The following is a 16,939-nucleotide window of genomic DNA, read 5'->3' on the forward strand; positions in this document are numbered from 1 at the left end:
GCACCTACCCACCCCAAATCTATTATATTACAGGTCCATACCCAGCGAAGAACAGAGAAAGAGACTTGCCTAAATAGCGAGAAATCGCAGGCGAAAACTGAGGGGGTTTCTGGGGCGGTATGCCCCCGAGATCGCATAAGAAAGCGATGACTTCTGTGAAGCACGGGCCCAGCAAGATAGTGGAACAGCGACCAGCACAAAGCGTGCCTGCCACGTTGAACGCGGACTGGGTGCAGGAAATCTCCCGCTCAGTCTCTGCCGCTTTGGAGGACAAACTGAATAAACTGCAGTCAGCGGTGGATGAAATCAATGAGAAATTTGACTCTCATGCCGCACGACTCACTGCTGTGGAGAACAGGCTGTCTGTGCGGTAGGACGAAGCCCAGAATACCGCCACACAGCTGGCGGCGCTCCAAAAAGAGCTGGAGGAGATGAGGGAGCGGGTCGAGGAGCAGGAGAACCGCTCCCGACGGAACAACCTGCGGGTGATCGGACTCCCCGAAACAGTGCTGGATAAGGATCTGTATGACTTTTTCTCCAAGTGGATCCCTGAGCACCTGGGTCTTGAAGAACACCAGGGCCATTTTGCTTGCGACAGGGCCCATCGGATCGGGAATCGGGGAGACAACAACACCAGGCCCCGCATAGCGATCACGCATTTTGTGAACTGGCAGGCAAAGGAAAGGATACTGAAAGCCTCCAGAGGTAAGGAGGGTTTACAATATGAGGGCCGCCGCTTATTACTATTTAATGACTATTCGACACGAGTGGCATCATTGCGGAAGGCCATGGCCCCCACCTGCACCGCGCTCTACAAAAAGGGGGTGCAATTTGCCCTAATGTATCCAGCCAGGCTGAAAATCTGGGTCGATGGAAAGGCTATCATGCTCAATGACGCGGCTGCGGCAAGAGCTTACCTGGATAAATGCAATCAGCCAGACGTATCGGGACCTAGGGGCCCAGAATAGAGCAACCAGGTGGACCTGAGATAGCAGATATGCTACTTGTTTGGTTCTACTCTGCACTAGGGGGTATGATCTAACTGTACCCCAGTGAGACTGGTAAGAAATGCTGGACCTGACTTTGTGCACTTCTCCCTCCCTTTGCAAGACTGGACATTGGAAGATCACGCGGAACTGGAACGCTGGACTATACTGCAGCAGGGAGATCGGTTGTGGCGAGCACATGCAACATGATTAAGGGAGAGGTGAAAATATAACAGCCGAGTTACAAACTGGCAAGCTTTTTCTTAGTTTTTGGGTATAGATTTAAGTTTGGAGATGGGCAGTTGTTATAGTTTTTTTGGGTACTATGGGTTGCCGCAAATATACCTGTAATATGTAATACTTATCATACAACAGCTTATGTAGAGGTGGGGGGGAGGGGGGGCTTCGGATGTTCTTTGGCTGAACTGAGTAGGTGAAGGATGTGGGGAAAGAATATGATAGGGGGTTGGGAGGGACGAGGGAGGGGGGTGCGGGAGGGGGGAATGTGTGGGAGTATGAATGAGGATGTGTTGGATGTGTGGGGGGATGGGAGGGGGAGGGTAAGGGATTGGAGAAGGACTCTGGCTGATGAGAGTGCATGGAGTATGGGACTTCAGGGATATGAGGGGAGTCAGGTGAACAAACTGTGGAAGCAGCAGAGGTATATGAAATCTATTTGGGATGCTGGTACGATCAAAACCTTGCGGGTCCTGCTGGGAGACTGGCAAGGTATATCACACAGTGAACCAGGTCATCAGGCATACTTGTTGCTGGTATGGGAAGTTTGAAAATCATTACGCTTAATGTGGATGGCCTACACTCTCCCATTAAGAGAACTAAAATTCTCTCATGGTTGAAAAAAGAAAAAGCTGACATTGCATACCTTCAAGAAACCCACCTTACGGCTTCAGAACATCAAAAGCTTAAGAGGGGACGGGTTGGAGAAGTTGGGTACTCAGCATATAACTCCAGGCAGAGGGGGGGTGGCAATTTTAATTCACAAACAAATCCCATTTCACTGTCATAAAGTGATCCAAGATAAAGAAGGCAGATATGTATTAGTCATGGGCGAGCTATGGGGACAACAAATTCTCCTTTGTAATATATATGGGCCTAACATATACTCCCATAAATTCTTTTCTGACCTTGTGGCAAGAGTGATACCTTACTCTAATTATCAGATTGTAATGGGAGGGGATTTTAACATAGTAGCAGATCCCACCAATGACTGCAAACCCATAAAACCTAGGGTGCGTAGCTGGGAGGATAGGGGGATCCCCTTTGTGACATCTCAGCTGGGGTTGGAAGACATATGGCGGCTCTTGCACCCTTAAGATGGGGAGTATACGTTTTATTCACACCCACATAAGGTATATTTGAGACTAGACTACTTATTGGTGGCACCTTCTCTGGTCCCAAAAATTGTGAAAGCAGAAATAGTGGATAGTGCACTTAGCGACCACTCGGCAGTTTTGATGGCGGTTTCTTTTGCAGCAGAGCCGGGTGAGAGGGTGTGGCGGCTCCCCCCCTATCTTTACCAGGATAAGGAGTTTAGAGAATTTCTGTGCCTTAAATGGCTAGACTATCAGGCGCATAACAACATGCCAGATGTTAATGCTAGCACATACTGGGAAGCCTCTAAAGTAGTTATGAGGGGACACATCATTGCATATGTGGCGGGTAAGAAAAAACAGAGAGAGGCAGATTTGTTGCGACTCTCGCAGGAGTGTCATCATATAAGGAGGGCACATATGCAGAATATAAATGATACACATAAGGCACAGCTAACCCACCTTAAAAAACAGATTGATGATATATTGCATACAAGAGCCGAGAGGGATATATATTACCAGCACTTTAAACTGTTTAAATGGGGCAGTAAAGCGGGTAGGCTGTTGGCAAACCTGGTGAGGCCTCCACGTAAAAGGCAATTAATCTCTTCTATAAAGAACGCTTGGGGAGAGGTATTTACCAATGAATCCCAAATTATGCAACAGTTCGTTCAATATTACAGTTCTTTATACAGGGAGCGGGAATATGATGCAGCCCAGTCTGCAGCCTTCTTTCAAGGGTTACAGATACCACAACTGAAGGGGGCTCAACTGGACTCCTTAAATGGGTCTGTGACAGAGAAAGAAATACGGCTAGGTATAAAAATGCTGAAACTTACTAAGGCGCCAGGCCCAGGTGGGTTTGGCCCTGAATATTATCGAATATTAAGTGACCTAGTGGCGCCACCATTAGAGGCGTGGTTTAATGGAATTGTGGGGGAGGGCTGACCATACAGCATAATGTGGCGCATATAGTGCTGTTGCCGAAGCCCTGCAAAGATTTGGAGCAGGTGGGTTCATACCGACCAATATCTCTGCTAAACCAAAACGTTAAGATTTTAGCAGCTATCTTGGCTAGGCATTTGAACCAGGTGTTACCCGAGCTAATTCATGAAGACCAAGTGGGCTTTGTGCCGGGTCGCCATGGTTCTATGAATATCATGCGAGCTTTGATGGCCATCCACAAATTTCGGGGAGAAGGGGGGCTAGAAGTTATAGCCGGGCTTGATATGGAGAAGGCCTTCGACAGCATATCCTGGCGTTACCTATTTGAGACTTTGGGCCACTTTGGGATATCGGGCTCGGTAGTATCCTGGATTGAAGCCCTCTATAGAAGCCCCATGGCCCGACTGATGGTAAACGGGAAGCTTACTGAACGGTTCTTCCTGGGCAGGGGCACCAGACAGGGGTGTCCCCTCTCCCCACTCCTCTTTCTACTGGAAATTGAGCCATTGGCTATAAAAATCCGTAGTGCTGCACAGATACAGGGAATCCAAGTACGAAATAAGGAGTTTCGGTTGAACTTATTTGCCGATGATATACTCTTGTATCTGGTGAATGGCCCCAGAGACCTGCCCAGAGCCCATGAGCTAGTAAGGGAGTTTGGAGACATATCGGGATTGAGAGTGAACTGTGCCAAATCGGAGTTACTCCCGTTGTCAGGAATAGAGGGAGACCCTGGGATGGAGGGGCTACCTATAACACCAGTCAAGGGAGCGATGAGATACTTGGGGGGTTTTCTTAGCACAAATGCAAAACTTTTCTACAAGAAAAATGTGATCAACCAGATAGAAAGCATCAGGCAACTTTTTGATAAATGGAAAGACCTACCACTCTCTCTGATGGGCAGAGTAGCTTTGGTAAAAATGATTCTCCTCCCAAAAATTCTTTACCCTTTACAGGCAGCTCCTATATGGGTGCTAAGAAAAGAAGAACGACTGTTTCGGTCAACCATTAGGAGCTTTATTTGGAGAGGGAAAGGGGCAAGGATAAGTCATGTTAAACTTTCTTTAAGGAAGGAGAGGGGTGGATTAGGCCTTCCAGACCTGCGTATGTATAATGTAGCAGCGCTAATGCGCTTCATTTATGAGGGGATCATAGGTCAGCAGAGGTACTTGCCAGAGGGGGGGATGGAGATTTGGAGTAGACCTTGGTCATTTATCAATTTAATCCACGGGAGTCCTAGTGGTGACATTAATATCACTAACAGGAGGGAGCTCTTGGGGCCCATGCGGAGAGCTTGGGGGTGGTGGAGGAGGCGCCAACAGAAAACGCCAGATGTTTCACCCTTTGTGAGCCTAGTGGGTAATGAAGCATTCCCACCTGGGATGGGCAGAACGACATTTACTACTTGGAGGGACAATGGATGTAGGATTTTGGGACAATTGCTGGAAAATGACACGGACACTTTTGACCGGGTAAAGGAACAATGGGATTAGATGAACAAAAACTTGTTACAATACCTTCAAATTAGGCATTATTGGGCTACTATAAGAACAAAGTATGGGGAAACGTGGACATGAGGCCAATTGGACAGGATCCTTCTTAAAATCCCATATCAATTAAATAGCTTGTCAACCTGGTACAAAGTGTTAAATGAACATCGGCGGGAAGAGGAAATGAGGATATTGGCAACCAAATGGAATGAAGAACTGATTACTAATTACACTGAACAAACATTCCAGAAATTGTTTGCCACACTCTATGAAATGGTTAAGGCAGCTAAATTGCAGGAGATGCAATATAAGATCTTACACAGGGCGCACATATCTAGGGCAAGAGGGGCAAAGATGGGACTCTGGGTTAATGATCGCTGTATTAAATGCCAAGGGGCGGGGGGGATGCTGCTGCACTCTTTTTTAGAATGCCCGGCTCTGGTGCTGTGGAATGAGGCCATACAGGTGCTTAATAATGTGGTGCAGAAGACCTTGGACTGGGATTATGCAACTCTGCTGCTTGGAGACCAATCACTTTTAATTAGGCAAGGCTTAACCCAACCATTTAGGAGGTTGGTATATGTCTCCCTCTTGTTGGTTAAAAAAACGATATTACAGTTTTGGGGTGCCGCAGAGGGTGCATTAGGAGTGGTATGGAAAATAAAAATGAGGGAGGTTGGCACACATGAGAGGCAACTTTATTCTAAGGCTAGTAAACCAGAGACCCGAAGGTATGCCATGCTGTGGGAGGAATGTTTACATGTGCTCACCTGAAGTTGGAGAGGGCATTGGGAGAAGGAGTATGTAGGGATGAATGGGGGAGGGATGGTGTGAAAGTTGAGAAGTGGAATGGAATATTTGATGGAGTGTAAGGTTGTATGGTTGGGGGGGACTAATTAATAAAATACAATGCAGGTTGTACCAAAGACCTTTGGGCAGACATAGCTGTAGAATATAGATATGGATTGGTGATTTCGGATTGTACATTGAGCGGTGTTGTTTGCATTTTGTAACTACAACTTGTTATTGTGTGAATAAAAAATATATTAAAAAAAAAAGATGGGTGTCCATCTTTCTTTTCGATAATACTGTCGGGGACACCCAAATCTTGACATTTAGGTTGTCCCTAGAGAAGGTCGTCCTTAGACTTGGTCATTTCTGATTTTCGGCAATAATGGAAACTAAGGACGCCCATCTCAGAAACGACCAAATGCAAGCCATTTGGTCATGGGAGGAGCCAGCATGCACTGGTCCCCCTCACATGCCAGGACACCAACCGGGCACCCTAGGGGGCACTGCAGTGGACTTCATAAATTGCTCCCAGGTACATAGCTCCCTTACCTTGTGTGCTGAGCCCCGCAAAACCCATTACCCACCACTGTACACCACTACCACAGCCCTTACAGGTGAAGGGGGGCACCTAGATGTGGATACAGTGGGTTTCTGGCGGGTTTTGGAGGGCTCACATTTACCACCACAAGTGTAACAGGTAGGGGAGGGGATGGGCCTTGGTCCGCCTGCCTGAAGTGCACTGCACCCACTAAAACTGCTCCAGGTCTTGCATACTGCTGTCATGGAGATGGGTATGATATTTGAGGCTGGCATAGAGGCAGGCAAAAAATATTTAAAAAAATTTTTGTTGAGGGTGGTGGGGGGGGGGGGGGGGTTAGTGACCACTGGGGTAGTAAGCGGAGGTCATCCTTGATTCCCTCCGGTGGTCATCTGGTCAGTTCGGGCACCTTTTCGTGGCTTGGTCGTAAGAAAAAAACGACTAAGTAAAGTCGTCCAAGTGTTCATCAGGGACGCCCTTTTTTTCGATTATGGGTCGAGGACGCCCATGTGTTAGGCACGCCCAAGACCCGCCTTCGCTACGCTGCCGACACACCCCCGGGAACTTTGGTCGTCCCCACGATGGAAAGCAGTTGGGGAGGCCCAAAACTGGCTTTCAATTATGCCGATTTGGCCGACACTGGAAGAAGGACGCCCATCTGCCGATGTGTGTCGAAAGATGGGCGTCCTTCTCTCTCAAAAATAAGCCTGATGGTTTCCTAACATAAGTATAACCACAAAATTTTGCTCCCTGATGCTGTAAATAAATAGTATGTAGATTATTACCATGTTAAAAAGTATGCACTGTCGGAAAAAATACAGTGCATATTACTGTGGTAAGATGCAGCTCTTTGCTGTGTTGAGAAGTAAAATATCTTCCTTCCTGTTAAAGAGTGTGAGCGGGAGACATTAAAAACAAGCCAGACTCCTTGCAGCTCCCCTGGTTGCCGACCTCTGTACCTCAGACACCTCCCTGGTGGCCTGGTGTTCCACTGGCCCCTGGTCCCCAACCACCAACAACAACTATATGCTGCCCCAGACTATCCTCTCCCCCCCCCCCCCCAAGAAATCCTTGGTGGACCAGGAGCTCCTGATCCCTAATCCTACCCCAAGGACTTCACTGGTGGTCCAGGGGCTCCCCACTCCTTCCTCCAAACTCATCAAAAGTTCCCTGGGGGAACAAAAGGATTCCCCCCCCCCCCCAAGAAACCCCATTTCATCTTTAAAGTTGGGAAGCAGTAACTATGCCCGGTTGCTCCTACCTCCACACCACCATCTTGGAAAATTGCAGCACTTACCCCATATGGTGCATCCTGGGACACTTTTGACAGGGTCAGTCTGTCAAATAAGACAATTATTTGGCAAGGCTGACCCCATGTGGTTTTCCCAGAATGCACTGTGTAGGATTAGGCACTGCCATTTTCCAAGTTGGCAGTATGGAGGTAGGAGCAGTGGAGTGTGTTACGGGGTTGGAGAGGGTGGCAGGAGGGGTGTACATAAGTACATAAGTAGTGCCATACTGGGAAAGACCAAAGGTCCATCTAGCCCAGCATCCTGTCACCGACAGTGGCCAATCCAGGTCAAGGGCACCTGGCACGCTCCCCAAACGTTAAAACATTCCAGACAAGTTATACCTAAAAATGCGGAATTTTTCCAAGTCCATTTAATAGCGGTCTATGGACTTGTCCTTTAGGAATCTATCTAACCCCTTTTTAAACTCCGTCAAGCTAACCGCCCGTACCACGTTCTCCGGCAACGAATTCCAGAGTCTAATTACACGTTGGGTGAAGAAAAATTTTCTCCGATTCGTTTTAAATTTACCACACTGTAGCTTCAACTCATGCCCTCTAGTCCTATTATTTTTGGATAGCGTGAACAGTCGCTTCACATCCACCCGATCCATTCCACTCATTATTTTATACACTTCTATCATATCTCCCCTCAGCCGTCTCTTCTCCAAGCTGAAAAGCCCTAGCCTTCTCAGCCTCTCTTCATAGGAAAGTCGTCCCATCCCCACTATCATTTTCGTCGCCCTTCGCTGTACCTTTTCCAATTCTACTATATCTTTTTTGAGATACGGAGACCAGTACTGAACACAATACTCCAGGTGCGGTCGCACCATGGAGCGATACAACGGCATTATAACATCCGCACACCTGGACTCCATACCCTTCCTAATAACACCCAACATTCTATTCGCTTTCCTAGCCGCAGCAGCACACTGAGCAGAAGGTTTCAGCGTATCATCGACGACGACACCCAGATCCCTTTCTTGATCCGTAACTCCTAACGCGGAACCTTGCAAGACGTAGCTATAATTCGGGTTCCTCTTACCCACATGCATCACTTTGCACTTGTCAACATTGAACTTCATCTGCCACTTGCACGCCCATTCTCCCAGTCTCGCAAGGTCCTCCTGTAATCGTTCACATTCCTCCTGCGACTTGACGACCCTGAATAATTTTGTGTCATCGGCGAATTTAATTACCTCACTAGTTATTCCCATCTCTAGGTCATTTATAAATACATTAAAAAGCAACGGACCCAGCACAGACCCCTGCGGGACCCCACTAACTACCCTCCTCCACTGAGAATACTGGCCACGCAATCCTACTCTCTGCTTCCTATCTTTCAACCAGTTCTTAATCCATAATAATACCCTACCTCCGATTCCATGACTCTGCAATTTCTTCAGGAGTCTTTCGTGCGGCACTTTGTCAAACGCCTTCTGAAAATCCAGATATACAATATCAACCGGCTCCCCATTGTCCACATGTTTGCTTACCCCCTCAAAAAAATGCATTAGATTGGTGAGGCAAGACTTCCCTTCACTAAATCCGTGCTGACTTTGTCTCATCAGTCCATGTTTTTGTATATGCTCTGCAATTTTATTCTTAATAATAGCCTCCACCATCTTGCCCGGCACCGACGTCAGACTCACCGGTCTATAATTTGCCGGATCTCCTCTGGAACCCTTCTTAAAAATCGGAGTAACATTGGCTACCCTCCAGTCTTCCGGTACTACACTCGATTTTAGGGACAGATTGCATATTTTTAACAGTAGCTCCGCAAGTTAATTTTTTAGTTCTATTAATACTCTGGGATGAATACCATCAGGTCCCGGTGATTTACTACTCTTCAGCTTGCTGAACTGACCCATTACATCCTCCAAGGTTACAGAGAATTTGTTTAGTTTCTCCGACTCCCCCGCTTCAAATATTCTTTCCGGCACCGGTGTCCCCCCCAAATCCTCCTCGGTGAAGACCGAAGCAAAGAATTCATTTAATTTCTCCGCTACGGCTTTGTCCTCCTTGATCGCCCCTTTAACACCATTTTCGTCCAGCGGCCCAACCGACTCTTTGGCCGGTTTCCTGCTTTTAATGTAGGAAGCATAAGGAAGAGCTGGATTAAAGGATTAAAGGCTTTGGGGTCATATGATGTGAAGTTTCACACTTCAGATGACCCTTTACCCTTGTGCTGTATCTTTACATCAGCCCTGAGCTGGCATAAATATACAGCATTAAGTGAAGAGTAAAGAAAATGAGCTGAATTCCAGTGCAGTTTTTTTTAAACATTGGGAACAATTACTTATTCAAGCACTTTGCATGCATTTTGCATGCTCACTGCACTATCCTTAGCACAGTGGTGAGCAACCTCGGTCCTCAAGGCCCACAACCCAGTCAAGTTTTCCCCAATGAATAAGCATAAGATCTGTTTGCTGCACTGCCTCCATTGTATGCAAATAGATCTTATATATTCATTGGGGAAATCCTGAAAGCTCAACTGGGTCACGGCCATACTAGGCTTTCTCCATTGTGCATCCCAACTCCCCTCCCCCCCCCCCCAATCTTGCCACCCCTTGTTACAGATGAATTTCAAGGAACATTGGTGGAATTACTCAAGTTGCCTGAGGTGTTTGTGATATAAATCCAAGATTCACATTCGTATAACTGCTTGGACAGTCCTATTGCCTGGTGCATTTTGTTCTTAGTGATCAGTTTTACTTATCTCATATACCATAGACAATGACAGTCTGACAAAGGAACAGCTGACCTTGGCAATGTTCTGTATAACCTCAGTAATCAATTCAACTCTAACAATTCTTGAGAAATTTTTAATTTTTAAACAAGGCTTTCTGTGCCAAAAATTTCTGACTGAAAAGGTTATTAGAATTATTTTACTTAAATATTCATGTGCAGTGCACTCCACCATCACACACTAGAACAGAGTTTCTTGAACTTTATCATCAGAATTCTAAACCAGGCCTAAAAGCTCAGGATATCCAATATGCAAATGTAGTATTCTTAGAAATGGAATGGGATGTGAAGAATTCCATTGTAGGAGAGACAGGTTTTGTGTGTTCCCACTATGGCAAATACTGCTCTTGAAAAAAAACAAAACCATATAATTATCACGTTTAAGGCACAACCAGGTTGTTAGAAAAATGGATTACATTTTTTTCCACACAATTCTTCCCATCCACCTTTCTGCTTCTTTCAGGGGCGTAGCTATGGGTGGGCCTGTCTCAGTGATCCACCAATCAGTTGCCAGCTAGCTGCACACTACTCAGCCATAGTACTCCAATCGCATTAGCTCAGCCATATGTAGGAATCAGAGAAGCACCCCTGAGCTAAGACCTGCAGCTCTGGTGTTTTAATCAGTGCTACAGGCCTCCAGCAAGCAAACTATCAACCCTTCTGCCTTGTTTGCTGCTGCTCGGGAGTCGGGCATTGGGGGGGGGGGGGGGGGGGTCCATTCTGTGCTCTTAGGGCTGCTGTCTGCATCTGTTATTACAGGCAGCTCCTCTAGCCTCTGTACTCAATGTCACTTGTCTGCCCCTGCAGCATGCGTGGCGATCACAACGATCCTGCATGACTCGGGTGGACTCGAACCTGTGGCAAAGTCAGGGAGTCGGGAGCCCCACCAGCTAGTGCTGCCTTTAACTTAGCCGTCTTGGCTGGCCCCATCCTGTGTAGCTGGGGATATCCGGGCACTTATAATATTCCTGCCCCAGACTCCAGGAGTGTGTCAGTAGCCTCTGTTGTGGCACTGATGTGAAGCCTACTCCCCTGTGGCCAATCTCCAGCACTGCACCTCCACATGCACACTGATAAAGGTCAGTAGACGTCTCTGGAATTGCTGCACTGGAAACTTCACTGCCCTGTGCTCAGGTGGAAAATAAAAGTTTTGTATTTAATGCTGGTGGGCTCTGCAATGTCCAGTTAAAAAAGAAAAATGTGTTATATTTCATGCTGGTGGGCTTTTGGGTGGAGGTGGATGATTGGGAAGGGTAGGGGAGATGTCAGACTATGGGGGAGGGAGGGAAGGGTAGGCTGTTGCCAGAATATGAGGGGGAGGGAAGGGTTGATGCTGGGCTATTGGGGGTAGGAAGGGCAGGGCTGATGCCAAGCTACAGGAGGGGGAGGGAAGGGCAAGGCTGATGCTGGGCTACAGGACAATTTCTAATTTTTGATCCTTTATTCTGAAATTGGTGAGGGGTTTGTCTGTGTTCTGTATGCAACCCAAGGTGAGAGATTCTGTTGGCATGTGGTTTGTGTGGGGATTTATATGAGTCTGACTTGTCTGTCTTTTCCAGTGGGACAAGTATTGCTGTTATGTATATTCACAGTTATTGGTATTTGTGTGTTCAGATTTGGTGTTGTTAAGGCTTGCTACATAGGCTCTGAAAAGCTTCTTCATAAGATTTAGTGTTACTTCACAATGAATCTGACAATGAAAGGATTTTATGTTGCTATTAAAGAGGTACTACCAGAAGTTTAGTACATTTTTTCTATGGAAAACTGTAAGAGGAAACATCTTAGCTGTGGACTGTGACAGGTCTGCTGAGTAATTTTAGACTGATGTCCAATTTGCCATTTTTACCTAAAGTTTGAGAAAAGGTGGTTTTAACACAACTGCTTGACTTTGTTGAGAATCAGGGGGTTCTTTCTGAGTTTCAATCTGGTTTTAGGAAGTTCCATAGTACGGAACACTATTTTGTTGGACTTCGTTGATGATTGTTGGAAATGTTATATTAGTCCTCAACTGCTTTCCGTCGCGGGGACAACCAAAGTTCCTGGGGACGTGTCAGCAGTGTGCCGAAGGCGGGATGGGGGCGTGCTTAAGAGATGGGCGTCCTCGGCCAGTAATGGAAAAAAGAAGGGCGTCCCTGACGAACATTTGGCCGACTTTACTTGGTCCCTTTTTTTTCACTACCAAGCCTCAAAAAGGTGCCCGAACTGACCAGATGACCACTGGAGGGAATGGGGGGATGACCTCCCCTTACTCCCCCAGTGGTCACCAACCCCCCCCCCAAAAAAAAATAAAAAACATTGTTTTTCAGCCTTTATGCCAGCCTCAAATGTCATACCCAGCTCCATCACAGCAGTATGCAGGTCCCTGGAGCAGTTTTTAGTGGGTGCAGTGCACTTCAGGCAGGCGGACCCAGGCCCATCCCCCCCTACCTGTTACACTTGTGGTGGTAAATTTGAGCCCTCCAAAACCCACCGAAAGCCACTGTACCCACATGTAGGTGCCCCCCTTCATCCCTTAGGGCTGTGGTAGTGTTGTACAGTTGTGGGTTTTGAGGGGGGGGGGTTGGGGGGCTCAGCACACAAGGTGAGGGAGTTATGCACCTAGAAGAAATTTGTGACTGCAGTGCCCCCTAGAGTGCCTGGTTGGTGTTCCGGCATGTGAGGGGGACCAGTGCACTATGAATGCTGGCTCCTCCCATGACCAAATGCCTTGGATTTGGTCGTTTTGAGATGGGTGTCCTCGGTTTCCATTATCAGCGAAAACCGAGGTCGACCATCTCAACATTTAGGTCGACCATCTCTTAGGTCGACCTAAATGTTGAGATTTGGGCGTCCCCAACCGCATTATTGAAACTAGAGATGGACGCCCATCTTGTTTCTATAATACGGGATGCCCCGCCCCTTCGTGGGGACATCCTCAGAGATGGGCGCCCTTAGAGATGGTTGTCTCCATTCGATTATACCCCTCCACGCTTTAAAACCTACAATTTTTCATCAACTGAGCATTCCAGGACAGCAAGTCACTAAATCTGAGCGACATGTGTGTGACTATTTTCCCTCTCAATGGAACAAAGGTATGGAATGCCTTGATATTCTATTCAGGGATTTATAATCTGCCTTTAAACCAAATGGTGCAAAGCAGAGTACAGAGCAAGAAGCTTCCCAAATGAAAGTAATTTACATATCACATGACAATTAAAACTATAACATTAAAAAAATTAGGGGCACAAAATCTGAACTTGTACATGAGCCAACAAAAGGTTAAATGGCTTCCACAAGATCACAAGGAGCTGTAGTGGGATTTGAACCAAGCTCCCCTGATTCTCAGCCTGTTGCTCTAACCATTAAGGCTACTCCTCCTGTGTATGCATAAGAGCCAGCTCTGTGGGTGCTGAGCACCCCCAATATTGAGCAAGCTCATTCACAGTGTCCAAGGACGGGTAATTTGCTTTGTTTTGGGCACCCCCAATCATTTTGAAATGTTGGCGCCTATGTACTATCTGTATCTTTATGCTGTTACACACCTTGAACATGAATTTACTGGGCAGGTTATGAATGAGTAGAACAAAAGAAAAACCACTTACGAGGTGGAAAGAGGAATCCATAGGACATGTGTTTATCTCCTTTGTATGCGGAACAGCTCTGACTGTTAGCAGGTGAAATGCGTGGATCAAGTCTCACACAATTGGATAAGTGCTCAGGAACAGGAGATATTTCAACCTAAAAGAAACATAAGGTTTTCCTAATGTGAATAAAAAACTGAATGTCTCTTATTTATTTTTTAAACTGCTGAGACGATGAAACTTTCAACATTATATTTGTATCATACATCACTCCAAATGGAGTAAGAACCAGAGTGGTACCAATGTCCTTCCTTCAGAGGTGTGTGTGTGGTGTGTGTGTGGTGTGTGGTGTGTGTGTGTGAAGTTGGGCGTTTACTGCACCTTTTTTTCCTGCAGGAGAGACTAGCCAGTGGTACTCAGTACTGCAGGTTAGTCATTCCTGCAGTATATAAATAACACAGCTTGGAATCAACCCAGTAAGCTGTGCTATTCATAGTGCCCAGGAAACTTTCACAAAGCCACCACCTGATGCTCCCGAGCCACTTCTTAAATGGGCTGAGGCTTGAATGGGGAACTGTACCTTCCCCCTCCTGAATCATATCCCTCTCTCCTGATGGCCCCCCAATCACATTCCTCCCCCACACATCCTTTGAATCACAACTCTCATCCCAGTGGTCTCCATAACATCTACCACCATTAAGATCCCCTGCCCCAAAGACCCCATCACAAAAAGCCCTCCTCTCATGCTTAACTTGCAAAATCCCTTGGGTCTAATGGGGTTGGAGCAGTAGGGATACTAAACTAATATGAAAGGCCTCAAGATTATTTTGAATATTACTTTGCTAGGAGATTTGGTGACAAACCTTGGCATAGAAGATAATTTGTAAATTTATTGATAACATCTGTTTTAGCTTCATTAACAAAACAAAACCTCAGTAGCTTATTTAAATTGAAGCAGAGGAGTGGCCTAGTGGTTAGAGTGGTGGACTTTGGTCCTGGGGAACTAAGGAACTGAGTTCGATTCCCGGCACAGGCAGCTCCTTGTGACTCTGGGCAAGTCACTTAACCCTCTATTGCCTGCCGCATAGAGCCTGCCATGAGTGGGAAAAGTGTGGGGTACAAATGTAACAAAAAAAAAATAGTCTACCATTCTTTTCCCTTTTTAAACTATATTTTTATTTCATTTCCATTAAAATAAAATAAAAAAAATTATCACCATATTAAATTTTAACAACCAAGTAAACAACTTGTATAGAAAAGTGTAGCTATCCTAATAATAATAAAAAAGAAAAACAATCAGGTTTTCAAGTAAGGAAGTTACACTCAAGTCCACATTACTAGATCCAAGACTACATAAAGTGGAACACTTTTACAGGAAAAATGTGTATATAGGATAAATTACACTTGATATGCTACCAAAGTCCAATATTCAAAATAGAACATAATCACAAGGGTAAAATTAACCCCCCCTCCCCCACATGATCCATTTCCCTGTGAGAAAACCAGTGAGGTGAGAAGGTTCAAAAATACATACTTAACAGATTGGTACCTAACTACACATTTACAAGGATAACGCAAATAAAACATAGTTCCAATCTGAAGTACACCCGGCTTAAGCAATAAAAACTGGCAAATTTCCATTATAATTTAAAGGAAATAATTCAAAATAACATCATCAAATACACATTTCTAAAGTAACAGTCTGAAGTCATACACCACATTATGAGGAAATGGCAAACACTCTGCAAGGGCCTTTTACTAAAGCTTAGAACGTGTTAAAGGAATTGGCATGCGCCAAATGCTAAGAAGCCCATTTTATACCTATGGGCATCTTAACATTTAGCACGTTCTGATTCTATTAGCGCAAGTTAAGCTTTAGGAAAAAGGGCTCCTATAGGTGTCTGGGGAAGCAAACTTGAGTTGGCCATCCCTATATCAAAGAAAACTATAATAAGAGGATACAAAGAAAGGGAAATTATCCACAAAAAATAAAATAGAATCTGAACATGTCAAAACACAAGCTTCTATTTATCTGGCAGAAAAGGGAAATGCGAAAGGGCTGGGATTTGATATACCGCCTTTCTGTGGTTACAAAGTGGTTTACATATTATATACAGGTGCTTATTTTGTACCTGGGGCAATGGAGGGTTAAGTAAGTTGCCCAGAGTCGCAAGGAATAGCAGTAGCCTCTGAGAAGAGTTAGTATAAAAACAATTAACTCCCTGATATATCATTAAACACTTAGGGCCCTGTTTACTAAACCGCATTTTTAACACGCGTTAACCATGTACGCGCCTATAATATCCCTATAGGCACCTACACAGTTAGCGCATGCGCTAATTGTAGGCGCGTTTAAAATGCACCTTAGTAAACAGGGCCCTAATATTGAAAATGAAGAAAAAAGGTAGGTAACACTTGATTTGTATTTCAAGAATTGTTGCCTTCCATCTTGGATTGCCCTTGCTATATCACCCGGTGATGAGAAAAATTCAAATTTTTCATAGCAAAATAATAAATATAGTAGTACATATTTTTCAAACTCCATTCCATAAGTGACCACCAAAGTTGCCCTCACAGTAATATTATTTTCTGAAGATTCTAAAAAAATATATATCTAAGATTCATATCTGACAGATTGGCCAAGCACTGGGCAACATCTACCTGGTCTCTATTTGAACAAGAAATACAAAACAAAGAAACTCAAAATTAGACAACTGCAAAGTTCTTCTTCCTTAGCTTAAATGCAATTGCTAGAGTAGATAATAGATACTTACCACGCAGTGGCGTTCCTAGGGGGGCTGACACCCAGGGCGGATCGCCGAGCACCCCCCCCCCCCAGGTGCAGCACCCCCCCCCCCCAGGTGGAACGTGACCCCCCCCCCCCCCGGTGAAACGCGACTATCCCCCCTCCCCTTACTCTGCTATCCCAATCCCTGGTGGTCTAGAGGTACCTCTTTGGGGCAGGAAAGAGCCCCCTCTTTCCTGCCCGGAGCTGCTAGCTGCCCTACATCCTCCTGTCCTGTGGTGAGTCCGGCTCTCGGCGTTTCAAAATGGCCGCCGAGAGTTGAAGTAGCTAGCAGCTCTGGGCAGGAAAGAGACCACCAGGGATTGGGATAGCAGAGTAAGGGGAGGGGAGGGGGAGGAGAGATGACAGGGGGGAGGTGAGGGCGTGGAAGGGGTCGAGAAAGGTGCAGCTACCCAGTGGTAAGCGCCAGTTTACGCATGCTGACGCCTACTGCCCGGTTAGCGCACCAAGTCAAT

At 45.9% G+C, this 16,939-nt stretch overlaps 1 protein-coding gene across 13 annotated transcripts in view; it reads right to left on the reverse strand.

Moving 5' to 3' along the window:
- ENPP2 (ectonucleotide pyrophosphatase/phosphodiesterase 2) overlaps positions 1-16,939 on the reverse strand; it is a 379,835-nt gene that overhangs the window by 21,297 nt on the left and 341,599 nt on the right. For all 13 annotated transcript variants that reach the window (XM_030218400.1, XM_030218486.1, XM_030218477.1 and 10 more), the window contains one exon: positions 13,700-13,835. In XM_030218400.1, coding sequence (XP_030074260.1) covers positions 13,700-13,835 — 136 coding nt within the window. The remainder of the gene's footprint in view (positions 1-13,699; positions 13,836-16,939) is intronic.

The sequence above is a fragment of the Microcaecilia unicolor genome, chromosome 1, assembly GCF_901765095.1.
Source record: "Microcaecilia unicolor chromosome 1, aMicUni1.1, whole genome shotgun sequence".
Classification (NCBI taxonomy): Eukaryota; Metazoa; Chordata; class Amphibia; order Gymnophiona; family Siphonopidae; genus Microcaecilia; species Microcaecilia unicolor.